General features: G+C 31.4%; 1 protein-coding gene across 1 annotated transcript; it reads left to right on the top strand.

The window, feature by feature from the left end:
* Positions 1 to 628: 628 nt before the first annotated feature.
* Positions 629 to 22,447, top strand: LOC145327736 (glutamate-gated chloride channel-like). The gene is made up of 16 exons (XM_080171292.1): positions 629 to 974; positions 1,645 to 1,747; positions 1,963 to 2,020; positions 2,609 to 2,702; positions 5,479 to 5,537; positions 6,847 to 6,910; positions 7,349 to 7,438; positions 12,646 to 12,728; positions 13,005 to 13,086; positions 13,594 to 13,646; positions 18,929 to 19,056; positions 19,490 to 19,591; positions 19,965 to 20,060; positions 20,500 to 20,552; positions 21,132 to 21,203; positions 21,734 to 22,447. The coding sequence occupies exons 1-16, from the start codon at positions 919 to 921 to the stop codon at positions 21,825 to 21,827; spliced, it is 1,287 nt and encodes a 428-aa protein (XP_080027418.1). The 5' UTR covers positions 629 to 918; the 3' UTR covers positions 21,828 to 22,447.
* The last annotated feature ends 739 nt before the right edge of the window (positions 22,448 to 23,186 follow it).

Below are 23,186 nucleotides of genomic sequence, written 5' to 3'. Positions count from 1 at the left end.
TATATCTATTGGCTAGTTTTCTATAAGTACATATCTATTTATCTATTTCTCAATAAATCAATTTTCCTCCCCCGCCATTACTATCTAAAAGAAAGAAGTAAATATTTATTAATTTAAATGATTTTAAAAAGATTTTTCAATTATATTTTTTTCACATTACCATCCTCAAAGGGTTAATATGATAAAATTTTAGTTTTAATATTTTAACACAAAGAAAGTGTCGCCACAATCGAATTCTTTTAAAATACAGTTTTCTTAGATTTACTCTATTATGAACGTAATTTTTTTATTTATGAAAAAAGAATTAAATACTTCAATGTAATTCAAATATCAACATGAAGTGAAAAACTTAATTAATTCCATAAACAAATAGAATAAAGGTCTTATCGCTTTGGTCAATGAGAGTTTAATGAGGATTATTGGAGCACTATGAGTTTTAAACACTTTACCATTGGAAGACTCAAGCTCATTTATAGACGTTTATTTCCTATATAGATCTGTCATGGATCTTGATGCAATAAAGCAGGCCGTTTTGTAAATGTTAAAAATTGGAAGATTTCATTAAATAAAAGTAATCGCAAATATACTTAGTAAATGAGTATAAGAACCGGGGATGTGGTGCTAATTCATGAGTAGGACAACAATGCTTATTAACAATTAAGAGAATACATGGGGGAATATTATAATGGGACGGGGTTTACATGGAGTATGAAGTATCTATTTTGTGTGAATACTTTGCTTTAAGCCTGAACCATTGGTGCAGAGTTTCATATAATAATGGATAGTAAGACACACACACAAACACACCGAAACACACACACAAACATACAAAAACATTTAGTTCAATAATGAACATCGGACCATAAACTTGAAAAAAATAAAAAAGAATTATCATGTAAAATAATAATTAAAAAAACAATGATGAAAGCTATGGATGTTTGGATATTTTATTCAACTTTCTTCATATTTTTAAAGTAAGTTAAGTTTTCTATTAAAGTGTTATAAAAGTTATAAACAATAAATTTAATAAAAATAAGTTTATGAAATTTTTAAAATTATGATTTTCAAAGCAACAAGGACAAATGTCACCAAAAGAAGCGACAAATTAGTAATTAGTTACAATTTAATAAAAAGATTATTTTAATTAAAAAGTAGCAAAAAAGTCTAAGATTAAAAAAAATTATTTAAACTATATCTTTTAATTAAACAAATCATTATTTCTAACTTTTTTAAATGTCAAAATCGACAGATAATTTAAACCATTAAATAAGTTTATTACATGTATGTACACACATTAGGTAGTAAATAAGCCCCGACATATGTACAATAAAAATTCCATAGAGGTCTCTAGGTGAACCTTGAGTAGTAGGAGGGGAATTCGACCCCTTATCCTCATTTTCAAATTATTAATAAAAAGACCTTTTTTTAAAAAAAATTTTCACGGGTATTTTTTTCTAGGGGTGATTTCTCTTGATAGGGTGGTGGAACAAAAATAGATACAACTTTCCTAGGATATTTGCGAAACTACATTGTAAGGAGAATCATAAAGGTTCTGCAGTTAGCGAGATTCTTCCGTACAAACAGAAAGACTTTTATATGAGGATTGCATAAAAATCAACAAAAGCAATGATCATCAATTTCTAGGCTTATAAACTGTGATGTACTTGAGAATCGCCTCAAGAGAAGAACCCAACCTTTTGTTGATACAAAAATGCTCAAAGAAACAGAGAAAAATGTTTTAGATCAGGTAAAAAAAACATGAACTTAAGCAATACTTTTTTTATAATATAGAAATCAACCTTATTAAAAAACTGAACCTTCTTCAACTGGCAATTTTTTACTTCCAGGCTGCGGCTATAATTCAAAATAAGATAAAGATTGATACAGTTCATACTTGTAAAGGGATAACAAATTTTGATGATCGCTGTTACCGATATTATTTTAATATTTCTGTTTGTTTAGATATTAGCACTTGGCCAGTATGATTCAAGAATCAGACCAACTGCTCAAAATTTTTCACGTAAGCTTTAAAATAAGAATTACCAAACAAAATATACTTCGATAATAAAAAATGGACAAACGTAAACGAGGATGATAAAATCCATGAATTGCGAAGCACAAAATGATGGATATATTTATATAGTAATTGATATAAAGAGTAGATGTTCAGATAATCAATTAATCAATCAAAATATGCCATAAAATCACTAAATCATTTAAATGTTTTGATATCTATATCTTTTGCCATAACGGACAGTTCATTAAACCAAGTAATTTATAAAATAGACGCACATTGATATAGAATATTTCTAAACAAATCAGCCGCCTATCTTGAAAAGAAGCTGAGCGTTAGGGACTGACGAACGGACAAATTGATTTTATATCTTCTAGAAATAAGGTATAACCAACAAGCGAAATAAATACAAAATATTATTTGGGGGGCAGATTAAAGGTCGTCAATTCTACAATGTGTTGGCCACAAACGACAGCTGAAATAACGTATAGGTTTCGCGAATTTTTCGAATAGTTTCGTTGACAATTTATTCTTCAGAAATACATTATTATGAATTAAGAATTTTAGGATAGAAAAAATGGATTTTAATTTTAGAAGATGCAACAAAGATAGATGTAAATATGATGATACGAAGCATAGACAAAATAGATGATGTCAAAATGGAATACAGTCTTCAAATAACATTCAGGTTTATATCTTATATCAAATATTGACATGATACATTATCCTATTCATCTGTTTTTTTTTTGGAAAAAATGTTTCCTAGGACAACAAGATACAATATTATAAACAAGCCATCTCTATAATCAATTCCTAAAAAAGAAAGTATGTCCTTTTACTGTATTTAAGCAATTTTGCAACAAATTTATGTACAGTTTCAATCTACAAACTAATAATCTGTTTGTTAAGTTCTGACACTCTAAAAGAGTTTTTGATCGTCTGTCCTTCATTTTAATTGTAGACCTTCACTTCTATGGATGTTATCATACTTATTTATGAACAAATACAGCCATATTAAGAAAGTAGTCATTAAATATGTCTCAATTATAGATAACAAATCAATATAATTTGAAATAACATAACACTTCATATTTATTAAATATCAAGAATAATGATATTCAAAGAGAAAGCTTTCAGAGAATATAAAGTTAAATGTTTTTGTTTTTCTACTTTACAAACTGAGTTCGCCAGGGTTTTATGCTATTTTTCTAATCCCTCCTTCCATTCCCCTGTGAATACTGAGAACTTGAATGTTAGAGGTGCACCACCACTAGTATAATAAAAAGTATTTTGAAAAAGTTTTTTTGAAATGTGATCAATTTTCGTGGAAATGCTAATAATAAAATGCACAGACATAACTTATTTATTTTAAAGAAATACTGCCATACAGACAGACGGATATATTGAGTAATGAAGAGTAGCTTTGCTTCAAAAAAAGGGGGAAAGTGAGACAACACAATGCAGAGTTATATGTAATCATAATATTTACAAACATTAGGGCAGAGACAGCAATTTCAAATTTATTAATTTAGTTTAAAAGTGTTTGAAAAATAAGGTTTGGTCGGGAATGGACCCCCATTAACTTATTTTAAGTATTTTTCTCTTGAATTATTTGTTACTATAGGCTCGGCTATATAGTGTAGCCCGCAGGGTTTGGGACTAATTTAGAGGTTAGAAGGGGGACAACCCCTCCCCGCTTCGTTTTTATATATTTTTAAGATAATTACCAACTCCCCCCCCCCCCTCCGGATGAGTTTTGTACCCCGTACAAAATATAAAGCTTGTACATCCTTGAAATTGTTAACCCAAATTATTTTGCAAAGCCACTCCTATTTACGCGAATTTAACACCAGGGGAAAGTTTTGAGCCAATCATTATGTAATTATAATTATAATTCTGAAACTTTACAAACAGACAGCCATAGTAAAATCATATAGGAAAGGCTGGCTTTAGCCTCAGCAAAAAAGGAAAAGTAAATTTATTAGTTATTTTATTCGTTATTAAAGATCTAATTATGATTTATTTTTAAAGTTCAAATAAGCTAAATGAAATAAAAGTACCTTGGTTTTTAATAATTCATATTGTCGGTGCTTTACCTCAAAGTTTATATCGTGAACTGAACACCTCACCCCTTATTTTAGATTGATGAATTGAAAATAAGGGAGAGGTAGGAAAACAGTAAAAGTGTCGAACTATGACGTCAGAAAAAATTAACAATTAACCAATGAAAGGCCGCTAAATATTTTACCACAGTTAATGCTGGCTTTTTATTGGTTAATTTTAAATTTTTTCTGACGTCATAGTTCGACACTTTTACTGTTTTCGAGAGGTAGTTATTTCCAATCCCTATATACAATGTCATAACTCTGTGGGGCTTCAAAGTGCTAAAGTGCTCAATATAAACTAACCTAACCTCGCCAAAAGTAAAAAAAAACACAAAATAACGAGAAACAAGAATTGGCACCGTAAAGAAAAATGCAAAATTGTTATTATTGTTTTACTTTTATCTAAATTCTTTAAGGGGATATTATACAAAAGTGCAAGTAAGTTGAAGAAACCAAGAATAAAAACATGCGGTTTCCTGACATTGCCTCTTAATGGGCGTTTCGTAGTATTTTCACGGTAGCTTTTCTCCTATTTCTAGGTTATTGGCCTTTGGAACTTCAGGGCTAACAAAACTGGAATTCATTTTTGATTTATCATTTTACTAAATAATTATTCTCGAATGAGATTATAAAATTGTGTGGAAAGAAATCACAGAATCACTAAAAGAAATATATGTATTTGTTTATCTATATTGTCGACTTCCCTAAATTAATACGAGTTTTCTAAAATAAATTATATAATTCTTTATCTGTAACCCAATGACTAACGAAATTCTGTATTGCTATGAATCTCGTATGAACCAGATTTAATTTAATACAAAGTTTTTGCTAATGACTTAAAATATCATCAATATCCTTTTATTGTAAGAAAACAGTACCTGCCCCCTCTCCTGTTAAAAAAATCCAAGCCTTATTCAAAGAGACTTATTACATAGGAATGAAATGTAAAATAATTGCCCTTTCTTACCAAAGCATACACGTTCTACCATTTAATATGGCCGGAGTATTCCTCCACATTTCTTAAATATAATTATCTGAGATTAATGATTCATAGGATAACAAAGTATAGTGTTATAAGTAAAGCATCTCTATAATAAACTTATAAAAATGTAAGTATGTCCTTAAACAGTATTTGAGTTATTTTCAATGGTAATTATGCAACAGATTTTAGTACAATTTTGTTTAGATTAATCTTTTTTCATTTTGCTTGAAGTTCTGACACCTTACAAGTGTTAATGTTCGTTTGATAGTTTAGCTTTTATATTAATGTAACGATTTGTGGAGTATATCTGAATCAAATTCGATAATGAACTGTTTACTCTACAGTTAGAGGGATGGTACCAAATTATTTTTGTTTAGGCAAAAATGGATGGACTCGAGATTGAGATATTATGACAGACTTGGCAGAAATTTCAGAGGTATTACAGTTTATTTTGTTCAGACAATCACGCAAAAAAAACATAAAAATAATATAATTTACCCTCGATTGTTACATTAATCTTCGGAGAGAACTGAGTTTGAATTTTGGCTTAAAACGTATTATAACTAAAGAAATTAAAAGTTGTTTTTGCTGCTGCTATTTTATATTAGACATTAATAGTAAGATCAAAGGTCTCACAATCAAAAGATTGTTTTGTCTGCAATAGTTGGTGTATTTGTCCTATTATGAAGGTTTAGCTGTAGTGCCTGGGTTTCTTAAAGATACTGATTACGTATCTTTACTTTAAAATTTGAAAAGAAATAATTATCAATCAAACTATCCGAAAACTTACAGTTAGAGGAGGGGTATCATCTAAACCCGAATAGCAATTTCTGTTTTTATTTTTTATTTTTTTATTTTGTATTGGTTCTATAAGATTTTATATCAAAACTTTTATTACAAAGCAGAAAGAATTGTTTTAAAACTTTGTTTTTCTAAATAGTAGTTGAATATCCAAAAATGACCCTTTTAGTATTTCAATATCTACGTAGATCTTAAACTATTATTAAGCCAAAAATTTAGTTGTATCGTTTGAATAAGGTGTAATTAGTAAGAAATAAGTGATTATTAATTTTCTTCCCGCAGTAATTAGTAATTTTGTCACATTGTTATTATAATACAAATATTATTTTTGTTAACGCGACTGTAGCAGAACATGTAGAGCATCCGCTTGTTGTCATTGATAGGTGATAGGTTTGATTCTCGGCCAAACATCGCTTTATAACCAAAAATGTTACAAGTGGTTCTTATTGCTGCTTTGTCAGTCGCCCGACATAAGTAGTTAGAAAAAGCGGAATGGCTGGGCCTAAAACAGGACCAACTCATTACCAAGCACAGTTAGAACTTCCAGACAATGGTTGTGCAATCACTTGGTTGTCTAAACCGCATTTGGCATTTGTATACTTTTATTTGATTTGTTCTCAGAAAATGTAGTTAGCTTATTATAGGTTAGGTTGTATTGTGACAGGGTAGCCATGCAGGATGAGGGCACCTCAACGGGGTTACACTTAAAGAAAAAAAATAGTGAATGTATTGCGTTTCTCAAAAACTAATTTTAGTTATTTTGTAATTTCTAACCCTTGAGGGATAGCAAAACCCTTCAGGGCTATCCAGTGCCCAATATAACCGAACCTAACAAACGGAAATCTACTGGCTCCCGTATTTTCAATTTATTTCAAAATAACGAGGAGGATGAGTTTCTGTGCTCGACTAAGCAATTTGAGGGGAAACCGCCTATTTAATTTTAGATAAAGTGAAATACTTGACACTAACTGATCCTGGTAGAGTTTGGATGCCTGATACATTTTTCAGGTAAAATATATCATATCTTTATCTTCAACTGACATATATTCAGAGGTGTTTAGAAGAAGGGTGTAGGGGGTGTATCCACCCCCTGAAATATTTAAGGGGTATTAACCTCCCTAGGTGTCAACTCATTGCACCCTCCTATAAATAACATACCTATGAACCCCCCCTCGATTTTGGTACAAAGAGGTAAGAAAAGACAACAATAGTGGTTAAATTGTTTTGTCAGGGGATTTCACGTCCACACCCCCCCCCCTCTGTCAAAACCTTCTGCATGCCACTGATTAGTTTAGATACAAATTTTAATCCCTTCGCTTCTAGCATCTAGCGGACGTGGTGGCAGTAAAACATAGATATCTTAACAGACAAACAAACTACTTTATTTAATAAGAAGATAAATCTTGGATTTATAATTCACTAATAATCATCATTTTAATTATTTAGAAATGAAAGAGAGGGTCGGATGCACAAAATTCTGATACCAAATCTGTATGTTAGAATATTTCCGGATGGCGCAGTGCTTTATAGTATCAGGTAAAACAAACAGGCGGACGAACATACCTTTATCAATTGGAGAGTATATGCTCTAATAATATACAAAAAGAAAGCTTTTTGGTGCTTTTTACAAAGATTAATAGAAGTTTACCTATGTATAACCCCAGCGGGATGCTCTAACTCCAATATAACCTAACCTAAAGTAATAAACACAACAGAATGGCTTCCCATCTGCTCATTTATTTAAAAAATAATGGGGGAAGGGGGGATCAATGCTCAACAAGGTATTTGTGTGAAAGCTCCAAGCTTTGTGGTACTTCATTCATTAAAATATAGACAAACTGTCAAATTAGCCTGTTTTCCGCTTTTGCTGCAGATATGAAAAAAATCTTGACAGGGTGTACGCAAAAACTTGAAATAACTTAATTTTCTAAAAACACTTTCTAAATCGTACCTAACTATTACAGGAATCATCATGAAAAGTTTAAAAACCGATTGGGCAATACTAACATTCCTAAATTAACGAAAAAAACTATTCGTTATGGACGGACGGACGGTCCGACCCTAATTATAGAAAATCTTCGCTTTTAATAATTATAGAAAAGCTTCGATTTTAAAAAGAATCCTGGTACCTTTTACCTCCTAAAAAATCTAATAACAAAATTAAAATAATTTTTTCTGTCCATCCAGTAGTTGGTGCCTAGTAGATATATACGCAACAATTAATTAAGCTGTGGTGTATGGTGGGATTATGACCACTAATTGTTCCAACAAAGATAAAGTACATGTTAATGTTTGCGCACAATAGGTCCACCAATATTAGTTCTAATGGAAAAGGCGTTTTGAGGATATCACTACAGTAAAAACGTATGCGCACAAAAAAAACACAGCGTTTAAGTCCTTTTTTTTCCTTTTTCCATAGGTCGATCGAGGCAAAATAAATCTACAATAATAAATAATTTCAACATAAGAAACAAGGACACCTTAAAAACATTTATATGGGGGATGTGGGAGGGAGGGAGAAATTAAGTTTAAAGGGGGGTGTTTATTATCCCCCTAATTTTATTTGCGGGTGTAAAAAAAATCCAATTTTGTTCAAAGAAAATTCAAATGATTTGTTAAAATTCGTAAGACAAAAATACATATATAATTTCCATTGCAAGCATTACCGACTGACGGACAAAGCATTTGATCCAATGGAGAAGATATGCTTCATAAGAATCTCCTTTTACAGAGGGGCTTTGTGTGAATATGTGTTGGAATAAAAATATTGGAATATTAGCAAGACACTTCCCGACTGACTGACAAAATATTTACTCCTCTAGAGAAGATATGCTTCATAAGAATCTCCTTTTACAGAGGAGCTAGTGTTAATATGTGTTGGAATAAAAATATTGGAATCATAGCAAAACACTTACTGATTGACAAAACATTTACTCCTACAGAAAAGTTATGTTTCATGAAAATCTCCTTTTACTTAGGGGCTATGTGTGAATATGTGTTGGAATAAAAGAATGGGAATTATAGGCTGCAGTAAACTGATGCAGAGATTTTAAACCATAACTAGCTAGGCTGTTCCAGCTTTTTGTAGCAACGCTACTCTATGATTTAAAATGTCTATACGTCTATGTCTTTCCATAAGCTGCGTAAATGGTAAGATGATTATCTATACTTCTGTAAAAGATGAATGTCTTAATTTTTTGTTTGAGTTTTTGATTCCAAATAAATATTTTGATCAATTATTTACTTTCTTCGTTTGCTCAAAAGAGATATTTGATAAATAAGTGTCTTCCCTAAATCTAACTTTGTCTGTTATTTAGATGTTGTAAATAATTAGGAATATTCTAAAATATAATAGTTCTAATAAGATTAATATTTTTTACTTAGTTAAACAGCTCTATTATACTAGAAAAAACTTTTTAGTTGTTATAAAAAATATTTAATTTGTAAAGGTTTTAACTGATCTCAATTATCCTTTAATAATTGGATGAACAGGTTTTAATTAACAGGATTTATCACCTCTTCCTCTTAAAACGTTATGTAATTTTAAGATTAATAAAAAATAAAAACTCCTTTTTTGATTGTTTCATGAGGAATTAGTTCTTGTTTTAAAATTAACCTTTGTTCCATGAAGTTTTATTTTGTCCTAAAAAGAGTAAAATTATTGCTTATGAAGTGTAAGATTATGTTTCCAACCATCATATAGAAAAACTAACTCTTTAATTGCACGACATTTTTCTGGAAGGCATTACTGTGTTGTTTGTGGGTTGCATCTATTATTGGCCGAGGCATTTACTAACTTGCATCTGACATAGTTATGATACATTGTTAGGCCGAGCTGAGTCTCGAATCACCTACCAGACAACAATCTAATGAGCTATATGTTATACCACTGTCGGGAGTTTAATTCTCGACACAATTGTTCTTGTTAAAATATAAAAGATTAAGATAATATGCAAATATTGCGCAAGTATTGAAAAATCTATAAACCTCATTAGTATATTATAACAAGAGGTGCTACAAATTTAATAAAGTACGAAATATTTATGTATATCTTTCTGTCCCTTAAGATCTTATCAACCATTACAGCGTCTTTCCTTTTTTAAAAGCTTCATTTACTAAGTATATTTGCGATTACTTTTATTTAATGAAATCTTCCAATTTTTAACATTTACAAAACGGCCTGCTTTATTGCATCAAGATCCATGACAGATCTATATAGGAAATAAACGTCTATAAATGAGCTCGAGTCTTCCAATGGTAAAATGTTTAAAACTCATAATGCCCAATAATCCTCATTAAACTCTCACTGACCAAAGCGATAAGACCTTTATTCTATTTGTTTATGGAATGAATTAAGTTTTTCACTTCATGTAGATATTTGAATTACATTGAAGTATTTAATCATTTTTTCATAAATAAAAAATATACGTTCATAATAGAGTAAATCTAAGAAAACTGTATTTTAAAAGAATTCGATTATGGCGACACTTCCTTTGTGTTAAAATATTAAAAGTAAAAGTTTAATCATATGAACCCTTTGGTGATGGTAATGTGAAAAAAAATATAATTGAAAAAATCTTTTTTAAATCATTTAACCCATTAGTGCCGAGCGCCACTTTTATGGACTGATCGAGCTGAAAATTTCAGGGAAGCTTTGTTATGGTAAAAACGGAATTCCAATTTTTTGTTTTGCTCTAGTGGCGTGCACAGGAAAGTTGCAGGAAAACCTGGTTCGGCGCGAGTAAAGAAACCGTTCGTCATTGGTAACCGTTTTTGGCGTTTTTTGGTGCTTTCCCCCGGCATTAAAGCCCGTTTTTGACCTAAATACCCGGTTATTTGGCCCAAACAATTAAAAATGTAATTTTTTAACGTCCAAAGTGAGTTGTAGAGTAGCTAATACTACGATACGATCCGCAATTGAAAACTACATAACCTCATGTAATTGATAGAGCTACAAGTAAGATACAAAACGATTTATATCACATTTAGTGTTTTGGCTATAGGTGCCACCCTTTTCAGTTAAAAAAGCCCGTTTCCTAGAAGTTTTAAAATTTTTATATTATATGTGGACGGGTATCTTTACTCGCGCCGAGCAGGGCGATAAAACTAGCGGGTATCTTTACTTGCACCGAGGCGGACCTATATAGCACGTAAAAAAACGATACAAAAATCATATAAAAAATATTAATTTGAATAAAACGAATTCACAAATGAATGTAGTTGCCAATAAACTTTAAATTTCACGAAAAAAATCACTAACTTTACTTCATAAACAAAAAAGTTAGGAGGGGTATTTTAAAATAACCTCGTTTTTCTTGGTTTTCAAATTTTGTTGAGCTATACCGGCAAAAGGAAAGTAAGCAAAACTGCCTGCTCCAGGGGGAAATGAAAACCATGGTAGTAGAGGGGGGATTCATACTGAGGATGATGCAATCCTGAAACTGAGAACCGGTTTTTTTTGGGGATTTTTGGAACCGGGCGATAAAAGCCGGTTCGTCACTAATGGGTTAAATTAATAAATATTTACTTCTTTCTTTTAGATAGTAATGGCGGGGGAGGAAAATTGATTTATTGAGAAATAAAAAAAAGAGAAATAGATAAATAGATATATACATTGTACTTATAGAAAACTAGCCAATAGCGATATAGTTATATTGAGCCAACTCTAGTATCTATTATTGTCCTTTCCGTTACCTATAATTTCACACATATTAAACACTTTGCTGAGTTCAAAGTGATATAAATTATAAATATGCAACTACAATAGACATGGTTGAAAAAAAAAAATACTTTTTAGGAATCAAACAATCAAAATTTAATTGAAGTACCTTATGTTTTTCATCTAACGAACAAGATAGCGTGGTTATCAAACTTTGGGTACTAGTGAAATTTAAAGTCCAATACCCCAAGTTTAATTTATAATTTTGTAGAACAATTCCAGTTATCCGTAGTGTATTATAGAAAGAGTAAACATAATCTATATCATATATAATACATGTATATGAATGGTATGAAAGATTTTGAATAATTTATCTGTAAGTAAACAGACAAATATATTCACACTGATTACTGCATTGTTAGACTGTATCTCAGTCTAATACAGGCCCAAACATGCAGAAATATTTCATACTAGCGGCTGCGTCCGTATAATATATAAACTCTAAAAATTCTAAAGGTAGAGGGGGATAAAAATTACCTAAAAACCATATCCCAAGACTTATATATAAATATAAGATGGCCTGGAAATTCCTTGCGACAAAAAATGGAGAACTTAATCGGTACAGCAGTTTTCGAAATCTTAAGCTAGAAGCAAAAACTAAAAACAAGCGTATAATAGTATATTGATTTGTATAACAAAGTTGAAATGAATATCTTATCAATTAAATACATTACAGATTTTTTCTAATTTTTACTAGTAGTCATAACTTGTTGATGATTCGCTACAAATGGACAAAACAGTCCTTGTTGTTTAATCTTTAATGTTTATGCATTATTAGGAAGAACAAAGCTATTGTTTAGCCAAGGTCCCAGGTACCTTTTCCCTCAATTTTTGAAGACGAAGAAAGTCCCTCAAAAAATCAGCATGTAAGCTCATATAAACAAGGGATTATCCATCTCTTTTTTAGGGGTTTTCTTTCCCACTCCTCCTCTTCTCATCCCTCATTTTTATGGCGTCATTGAGGGACTTTCTTCGTCTTCCAATTTTTCAACATTGATTTTTAAAACTGTGTGTCATATTTTAGAGTGTCCCTGACATTGTCCTGCCCTATGAATCTCAAGTTGTATCCTATGGATAGACAGAGATGTCCAATGCAAATAGCCAGCTGTAAGTATATTTTATTTTATTTTCTATTATGGCTTCACAATTTCGTATTACTAAGAGCACTTGAGTCTTTTTAGTTTTTACAAGAAGAGGTAAATATATTTGGGATGGGTTAATGTTAGTGGAGATACCCTTACCCATTGTAGTTATAATCCTTCCCTGTATCAAAGATAAGCTCCACAGTAAGGAGAACCATATCGGTTAGGCGTTAAGCGAAATTCTTCGCTACATCGAAACAAACAATAAGGATATATTTCTTTTATTCTAATGTATTTTTAGATGGTTGGGCTACAGATGATCTGATATACATCTGGAAGAACTCGGATCCTGTTCAGATACAAAGTGGGATCTCATTGCCAAGGTAAACCTTGCAACGCAACTGTGACAGAACATGTAGCGCATACGCTTGTTGTCAGGAAGGTGATAGGTTTCAAACTCGGCCAAAAACCGCGCAATAACCAAAGACGTTAAAAGTTGTTCCTACTCATGCAATGTCAGGTGTTCGACATAAATTATTAGAGAAGTGAAAATGCCTCAGTCGAAAACACAACGGTTTGCCATGCACATAAAAGGTAGTGCAATCAAAGGGTTGGTTGTCTCAAGGGTTAGAGTGTGTTACCATATAATCAGGCACAGCTATAGGCTTAATTTGTTTAATTTTTGTTGCAATTCACAATAATTGCAGTTTCATATTTTCAAATATTCTCATTAGCGGTTGAGTCTCTAGCATCTAGGTGCTCTGCTTCCAATGGGAATTATTAACTTAATTTTTAATTTGGTACATATTGTCGTTTCATTCTTTCCTAGTAAATTCAAAAGTTTTGATTGTACCCTATTAAAATCAATGAATAGTTTATATTATTTCTAGATTTGTTATAGAGAGTTATTCAAGTGCATATTGTAATGTAAAAACAAACACAGGTAAGTTATTTTATTTTGGCTCAAATTTTTTTCTACAAAAAAACCATAAAATATCTGGCTTGAGAACCTGACAGGGAGGTGTCGGGTTCGAGTCTAGACCTCACTGCGTCAGACTAAACATGTCATATAACAAAAAGCATTCTAACTAGTACTTTAAGTTTACAGATATATAGTTACAACTTGTTAGGGTTGGACTACACAGCCTTATGTGATTAATTGTCCCTTTCAAACATTATAAAACAAACGAAGTAATACTAAATTATAACCATGTATAAACTATTTTATTCAGAAAGGGGAAAGGGGGAGTGTTTCAAATCCACCCACCTAACCCTAACAATATAGTTATTTTGTTGTCTGTAATTCATCCCACTAAAGCTTATAACTCATTACACCCCCTTCGATTTTTACACGGGGTGTAAAAATTATCAAGTGAGCTTCGAGCAGCTCTCTAGCAAACTTCTCTGCACGCCACTTATTTTTTTTTGTCCTTCAATTCGGAATTTTGAGACTTTTCAACGAGCTTTTAACAATCATATTACTGAATTTGATGGACGTTTAATTGGTTTGTGTGACGTATCCACTTAAGCTTTGACTTGATTTATGTTTGATGGTAAACAGAAAACAATTTAAACAAGTATTGACCAAAGGAGCGAAACTCGTAATTGGAAGGTTAAGGGCATTACAGTAGGGTATAGACCTAAAAAATTGGACTTTTGTCAAACGAAGTAATAACGAAATAAGACTTTTTTATCATAGTTATCATAGAGTAGCTCTGCTACTAATAAATAGCATGCTGTAAACCAAAGTATGCCTTAAATTGTAAAATCTCTTTTATTATTAAATGGACCATATGACTCCCTCCCCCCACTAAATTTCAAATTCTGTGATTCGAATAAATAGCCTTACTATGCTAATCTATATTATTTTCTACACTTCTATTAAAGATAAATAAATGAAATTTCTTACAATGATTCCTTTATCTTATTATCTTACCAAATATCTCCCTTTTTACGTTCGCCTGTCTTCACATAACTTAAGCTAATCGCATCATAACTAAAGACGTTAAGAATAGTACAACGGCCGCTATATCAGACAAAATTTATATGAAGAGTAGGGGGGCTGCCATTGCCCAAAATAGGCACAACTCATTTCAATTCACATTTAGTATTTTCAGTCAAAGGTCATACAATGAAAGATTTGATTGTCTTTAACAGTTAGGGGTGTTTGTACCTTGGGACCTTCTATTAAGAGTCAAACACATATTATTAAAATGAATTTTTTCTTGGTTCACTAACACTTGAAGGGATATTGTTCTTCCAGTTTCTTCAGGTCATACACACATCAATTATTTATAAAAACAATTACAAACAACTCAAATATTAAAATATTAGAATATAAAACCAAAATACCTTCATTTAACAAAGTCTTAATTATCAATAGTTGGTCATGATTAAATTTTCTGGTATTTATTTTGTTAATTATTGATGTATTTTAATTACAAGGTTATTTAATGAAAAAGAGCGCCTTTTCTTTCAGTGAGCTACTAGCCATTTTTAAAAGCTAAGCTTTTCTATAATTAGGGTCGGTCCGTCCGTCCGTCCGAGACGGATAGCTTTTTCGTTAATTTAGGCATGTTAGAATTGTCCTATCGATTTCAAACTTTACAAATTTTTAAGTGATCTAATTATCGATTTGTTCTGATTTTTGGTATATTGATTCCTGGGACAACAAAGTACAATATTATAAGTAAAGCAACTCTATAATCAAGTTCTAAAAATGTAAGTATTTCCGTAAACATTATCCTGTATCAAGAAGTTCTTCAATACACTATACAAGGACGAAGCCCAATCTGTCCCACTTTTGAGCAAGACGATTCCCTTTTCTCCCATCTCTTTTGAAGAGATTTTCTTCCCCCCCCTTCCCTTTTTCTTTTCCCTTTATATGACGTCATATAGGAATCGTCTTGCTCAAAAGTGGGACAGATTTGGCTTCGTCTATACAAGTGTTAATATCCGTTTGTCCTACCGTTTCATAGCTTCGCTTTTATGGATGTTGTCATCCTTGTTTAAAATTTATTCGCAGCAACGAACACGATCTAGACACACTTTTTGAATCAATAAAAAACATGTGATAGTTTTCAGATGCCTAGAGACATCAGAAATATAAATACATCCTCTCCAGCTTTCCTTTTATAAAATAGATTTAGAAGAAGAGGCGGGAGGCTCTAACCTTTGGTGTCCTAACTCTGAGTGGCTGCCCTGCACCCAATAAACCTGACCTAAACTGACCTAAATAAATAAACAAACAAAACTACCAATTCCAACTTATTTATCAATTTATTTACGTTTGGATTATGTGTTCAACTAGAAATTTTAAGGGAAACCACCTTATTAACTATCCCCTAAGACATAAAAAAAATTTGGTAATTAAAAAAGAGTAAATTAACAAACATGATAAATTATTTTATGATAATTGTGCATAATTTCTAATAACAATTAATTCTTGTCAATCAAAAATATTAATTGTAAAAGAAAACAATCATAAAACAAGATTAAACCACTCCAAATTATAGGAGCTTTCTTACAAAATACCCTGTTGAGCTCTTATAACCCTTCCACTTTTTAAAAATATATCTAAAATACAGGGAAAGGTTCTATTTTATATGTTAGTGTAGGTAGTTTTGGGTGCAAGGTAGCAACGGACCTTTAACGTCAAGGTGCAAAATTTTTCGTAATGTATACATTTACTAGAAGTCACAACTCTATAAATATTTATTGAATGACATTTAAATACAAAGTTACAGACATTGTTAGGTAGAGCAACCTTTTTTTAGGACAAAAAATAGCGGAGTAGCTGCAAAACTATAAAACTCAGAACTGTGATTAAGTTTGAAAAAAATTCATGACTTTCATCAATAAAAGTTTAGGAAAGGTTGTAAAAAAATATGAAAGTATCTTGAAAAACATTACAAAAAAACCTTGACATGGAAAGGAACTAAGTAAGAAAAATAGTAATGAAGCTACTCTTTAATACCAATAAATACAATAGATCTAGATCACTACTAAGTAAATTGGATCAATAAGAACACACTGGATGAACATTGAACAATACGGCCATATGATTGGTTATAGCGTGGACACGTTTTTGAAGGGCAGTTTTTAAGGATAAAGCTAACTCTCAGGAAATTATATCGTTCAAATATTTCGTAATTTGTAATATTGAAATGAATTATATGTGACTAAACAAATATGTTCGTCTGCTATAGATTCCAATATTGTGATATCTATTTCCCAATGTTTTACTTTTAATATGTCTGTTTTTAAGATTTTTATCTAATAGACAGTTGAAAAAGAAGTGATTCCTATGATATATTTCAACTACTTTATTTATAACTGACAAGAACATGTTTATTGTTTATCCAACAATGGAATAGATTTTCTCGTATTCATTCGAATCCGGTGGATAGGAACCGGTTCTCATCTATACGAAAAAACTATGTCTAGCATCGTATTATAAACCGCTTTTTACGAATATAAGAATATACAATCGTAAGATTAAAACCAGTTTTTTAGCCCCGAGGTGCCGAAGGTTTTAATCTGGTTTTAATCTTATAATTGTACATTCTATATCCGCGGAAAGCGGTTTATAATACGATGAAAGAAATAACTATTCTCGTCTGCTCTTGAATATGGATGCAAGAAGGAGAAATATTAGGACTATGCTGCCATATGGTTTAGACATTCTTGTATATCTACTACATAAATAACTTCCATTTAAAATATTAGTAATTTATTTGTTAATCCTTGTTTTTTCATATTGTTTGCATTAATGATCGAAATTATCATGCATTATTGATAGAAAACATAAATAAAAGTATGTACAACTTTAATAATGCTTTTGGAAATGTCAAAGAAAAAGTAAATAGGCTCATTTTTTCTTTTAAATTAAAAAAATTGAAAAAAAATTAAGTTTGCTTATATAGTCCTCAGATATTAGTCAATACGTTTCTTCATGGTCGGGGGAGATGGGTCGTTATATTAGCTAGCTGTGAGAACCTTTCATCAGGGTTCGAATGATTTAATAAATTACAATATAGTTCACTAGTAACTGCGTTCCTAGCATCTAGGGGCTCTATAATCGAAGGGATAGGGTAGTGTAGATCCTCAAACCATACCTGGATCTATGTAAATTCAAAAATAAAATTGCCTAAAACCATCCCATGACCTATGTCAAGCTTCCCTTAAATCGAGCATTCAATCTGTTCAGTAGATATAGAATTCTTAAGCTTCAGTCAAAAATTCTTACACCTTTATAAGATAGGATAATAATTAATAACCATTTAGATTGTGTTCTACAATTGCAACTTTAATGTTAACTACTTATCCCTTGCTTCTTGTTGACCATGCACATTTTGAGAATAAATATAGTCATGGGCAATTTCCTGTAGATCGCATTTGGACCATAAACAAACCCTTTGATTTTTATGCATATTGCAGGGTTAGGTTAGGTTATTTTCCCCGTAGAAATAAGGCCCGCAATGTTATAGACTCCCCGCAGGTTTAGGAATATGTTTTATTCAAAAAAGAGGGGAGTGGGAGGGGTGGTCAATAAATTTTTTTTAGCGAAAGTAACCAATCATGTTGACAGCATTGTACTGAATCTTTTATTACGATTTTATAGTTTTTTATATTGTTGCCAACTAGTTTAAACCTTTCAAAGATTACCTATTCTAAAACTAGGGTCTGCCCGTACGTCCATTTATTACTTGTTGAGTTTTTAACTTTTTTATCACATTTTTTATGTTATATATTTATACAATTCATCTAATTTTTGGAAAACTGATTCCTACGACAACAAAAGACAATGTTATAGCGAAGCATCTTAAATAATCTAATAGATATGTATGTCCTAAAGAGTATTTAAGCAGTTTTGCTACTTTTTTCTTACAATTTACATTTACTAAAAAACACATCAGCTGGTTATTTTTATTTTAAACAAATTTTCTTCTTTCCTTAGATTATCAATATTTGTTTGTGCATCTTAAACTTTTGGGATATTTTAGAGGGAAGCTACTCTTTAACTAACTTTGTCCATAAGTCAGTCAGTAAAGTTATGGGGATAATGCGATTTTTCCGGCTTTTATTCATGATGGACAACTGATTTTTTTTGTGAAGAATACTTATACCAATGAGCACCCAGAATATAATGTACGTGGTTTATCTTATCTTATGGGTATTATCACCATTGTTTAAACAATCAATTACAAATTTTATTTACTTTAGGTGAATATAGTTGTCTCCAGATGATGTTGGTTCTAAAGAGAGAATTTTCCTACTACATGCTGACTATCTATGTACCAACATGTATGTTAGTCATTGTGTCTTGGTTCAACTTCTGGATTGATCCTAAGGTAGATATTTTTGGCGGTTTACCTCAAAGTGATACATCGAGCACAAAAGCACCCTGCATTATTTTAAATGAATTAAAAAAGGATAGAATTACTTATTTTAGAGGAGGTTAGCTTAGAGGGAAGCCCAGCAGGTTTATAGTAACGTAGGTATGGGCCCCGCATGGGTCAGGTATAAGAAAAAAACTACCCAACCCCCCTTATTTAAATTATTTATCTTCTTATTTCAAGAGGGTGGCGAGGCAGTTCTCAATTTGCACCGATATTATTTTTTTTACATAGGTAGTCAATTTGATATTTAGTTGGCAAGATCCCATATTTTTTTTCAATAAATCTGTCTATGATACGATGCAATAAATAACTTTTGCATGCTGAAAATTATGACTTTCGAAGCATCTAATCCCTTGCTGCACCATGTAACCTAACCTAAATCAAGGCTGTTCCAGCTCGAACAACTCTGGGAGTGACAACCCTACTAACCATGTCTACCAAAACAGCTTCCATTAATAATTCTCTGCCACCTGTAGCCTATACAAAGGTATATAACAAAAGTTTTTTTTAGATATTTTTGAGGTTTCGTGATTTTGATCAATTAAAAGGCATTTATTTTCCATTCCAAAACTATGTAATATTCCCAAGACCGTGAGTCCGTCGTTTTATTAAGCTAAGTTCCACAAAACGATTGGTGTATTATTTTAAACTAGTGGCTACGCCCTTAGAAGCCTCTAGGGGCATATGTTGTGAAGTTCTTACGAATGATGGATTAAGGCCATTAAATTAAAATTACAGTTAAGGGCATGTTTATAAAAATATTTTTCGGCCCCCTCCTTCTCAATTTTAAAACAGTCCTCTACCATAAAATAAAATTTCAAATGTCCCATTTTATTTTCATAATTACTGCATATTTATAGGCTGTGGATGTGTGGACAAATTGTTGCATTTTCTTTGTGTTCTTTGCCTTGTTAGAATATACAGCAGTCAATGCAGCTTCGAGATCAGATGCTAGGGTAGGTTTTGACTTACAAGCTAACCTTTACAAGTATGTTATTATCTTACCAAGGTTCAAGTCTTGTAAGAATATTGATCTGTACTTTTAGCTTAAAGATCATATGCTAGGGTAAGTTTTATCATACGAGCTTGGCCTAAGGGGTATGTTATAATCAAAACTTGTTTTAGAACTTGTTTAAAACGGACCAATGCAATTTTTAGACAATTCAGTTTTCAAACTTTAGGTTAAGGTCTAGCTTACTAGCTTACCTAAGGGTATATTATTATCTTACCCTTATTCAGTTTCTAGATCAGAGTAAGTTTTATCATACAAGCTTGGCCTAAGAGTTTAGATATAATCAAAACTTGTTTAAAACAGAGCAATGCAATTTTTAGACACTTTAGTTTTCATACTTTAACCCATGCCTTAGATCTGATTTTATTATTTTCATATTTTAGAGATTACAGGAGAGAAGTGAAAACTGTAACAAAGTAAATCTTCAACCAAAAAGGTAATTCGTTTTTTAAGGTAAATAGTAAAATTTTCAAACCTGTCTTTGACTATGTAGTAAGGGTGGAATGATCCTGGACTTTACTAGAAGTACAGTACATAGCAGACAACCAACCCTTTGATTGTAACATTTTTAACTTGTGCTCCATATTGTGCATGTTAAAAGTTGTTACAAGGTATCCCTATCCCATCCTTCTAATAATTGGTACTATTTTAACGTACAAGCGGCTTCGCCCCTAGCCTAGAGGGCTTTGCCCCGAGAGGTAATTTTAAAAAAATTGAGGTGCAACCACTAATATCAAACTGATTTAAAAAATTAGGGGGATTTTTTGTTTTTGAGAGGGTTGGGGGTTTCCCCCCCCCCCCCTCAAGAAAATAGCCTAAAACCACCACAGGACCAGTAGGTATATTCCCTGAATCCAATCGGTTCAGGGTTACCAAGATCTTAAGGGACGGACGGACGTACAGACATAAAGCTACATTGCATTATAGATATAGTATGACGAAAAAAGCTAAATTTCCTAATCCATAAAATTTCGTTCTATTCAATGATTTATCAATTCTATTTTATTATTTTTAGGAGAGGAAATATTTTAATAAATTGGCTGCACAGATTTCCAAGTAGAGCAAAAAAGATTGATGTAATATCAAGGTGAATTTTAATTAAACGTAGCTACTATATAACTAGTTTATGTTTGAATGTCTGCTGATAGTGTTGAATGTTGTTTAAAATAATTTCAAAAGTTTTTGTCCTTTTTTACATTGCATTGTAGGAGCAAGAAATGTCGTCGTTTTAGGTTTCTATCTTTTATTTTTGAATAAGCAAAATTATTCTATGCTTAACTTTATATCCGTCCGTCCGTCAGGCCGTAATAGAAGGTTGAAATCTATGTTGTGAAGATTCCCTTTACCAATAAGCATCCAGTCTATAATTTAATTGGTCATACTACAAAAAAAAACAATTTAAAAATCCATACCAAAGATTTCGTGTTTTTTTTTGTCATTGAATTTAATCTTGATTTATGGCCACCTAACATCTGCTCTTTAAATCGCTTATTGCCAGTTACCCTACAAGTTTTTGTGCCTCGCTACTTAAGTTGATGCTGCCCTTCTTGTTCTTATTAAAAAGATTTTTTTTTTGGAAGATTTTTTTCGCAAATTTAATCTTTGTATTTATTTCAGAATTATTTTCCCATTCCTGTTCAGTACATTTAATATAGTGTATTGGGCATATTATTTGCATCTCGAGGCAGAGTCACAAAACATGACTGTTTAGAAAATTGTATATAGTTAGCTTACTAAGAAGATTAGTGTTATTCCAATATCAAATTCAGAAACATTTTTTAGTTTGGCTAAAAATCCGATTATTTTCGCATCGGGTGGATTATAACCGTTCCATAGCCATTCTGAAAAATTCTGTATCGTGTCCTATTATGGACAGTATTCTACGAATAATAAAATAAAAACATAAAATCAATACCGGCTTAGATCTGAAATTGTTCTTATGTTACATAATTTTATTATCCACGGAAAACTGTCTCGAATAGGATGCGATAAGTACATAGATTTTTGAAAAATTCATTCCAATAAAAGTAACTGAAATGTTAAGCTAATCATAATTTTTGTTAATAATTTTAACTCCCTTAGTAACTTTTGTTCAGAATTATATCTGGTTTTTAGCTTCGCTATTAAAAAATTGCTCAATTAATTCAAAAATATATAAATTAAAAAATGCCTTATAATGCCTAATAGAAAAACAGACAAATCTATGAAATTTTAAAATTTTGATTCTATTCATTGTATTGTATCAATATTTGTGTATATATAAATTGTGATATTTTAAAAGACTTATTGATCAAATAAACTTCCTTAATGTATGACTTTTTTCATAATACATAATACGTTGCTGCTTTAGTTTTAATCGGGAATATTTAGCATTTTCGTGTTAGTTTTCTTATCCTAAGTTAGTTTAGTTTGTATCAGGGTAGCTCCGCACGGGTTAGGCATATGAACTAACCCACTATTTAAAATTCATTTAAAAGATTATAGGAGTCATGCGCTTCTTAGACACTTCCTAGAGAAAGTGCTGATTCAGCATAAATTATGCAATTGTGCTTGTGTAGTACAGAGGGGGCTGTCTATAGAGAAGTTTCGCTACGAGTATCACTGACTTATCCTTGTTAAGTTGACCGCTAATGATTTGCTATCAGCCACCTGTGAATAAAATAGGCACCAGGTAATTATATGTAGAACATCCATAAATACCAAGGGGTAGTCAAATTCACCCTTCTGGTTTGTAAAGAAACAGAGGAGGGTTTAACTTTGAAAGCTAGATAAAGCTGCCCTTATAAAAATCATAGAAATAACTTAAAATGAACCTTAATTTGTTAACTTGAAAAGCAATTGGTTAGCCCCTACTAGTACTGATTTTGAAATTAAATGAAAAGGTCAGAATTAACAGTAAAGGTTGGTGTATCATTATAATGACAAACGGAAGCTCTATCAAGCTTATATAAAAAATGACATCATACTTGCCTACCATTGGTCAATTAAAAAGTATACTGGCCATTGGTCTATCATTAGACATTTGTATCATATGACGTAATTTTTTTGTATAGGCACAATAAAAAGCTTC

The sequence above is a fragment of the Acartia tonsa genome, chromosome 9 (assembly GCF_053477335.1).
Source record: "Acartia tonsa isolate MP-2025a chromosome 9, ASM5347733v1, whole genome shotgun sequence".
Lineage (NCBI taxonomy): Eukaryota > Metazoa > Arthropoda > Copepoda > Calanoida > Acartiidae > Acartia > Acartia tonsa.
Note: the sequence above shows the minus strand (reverse complement) of the source record. Positions and strands in the feature narration are given on the sequence as shown.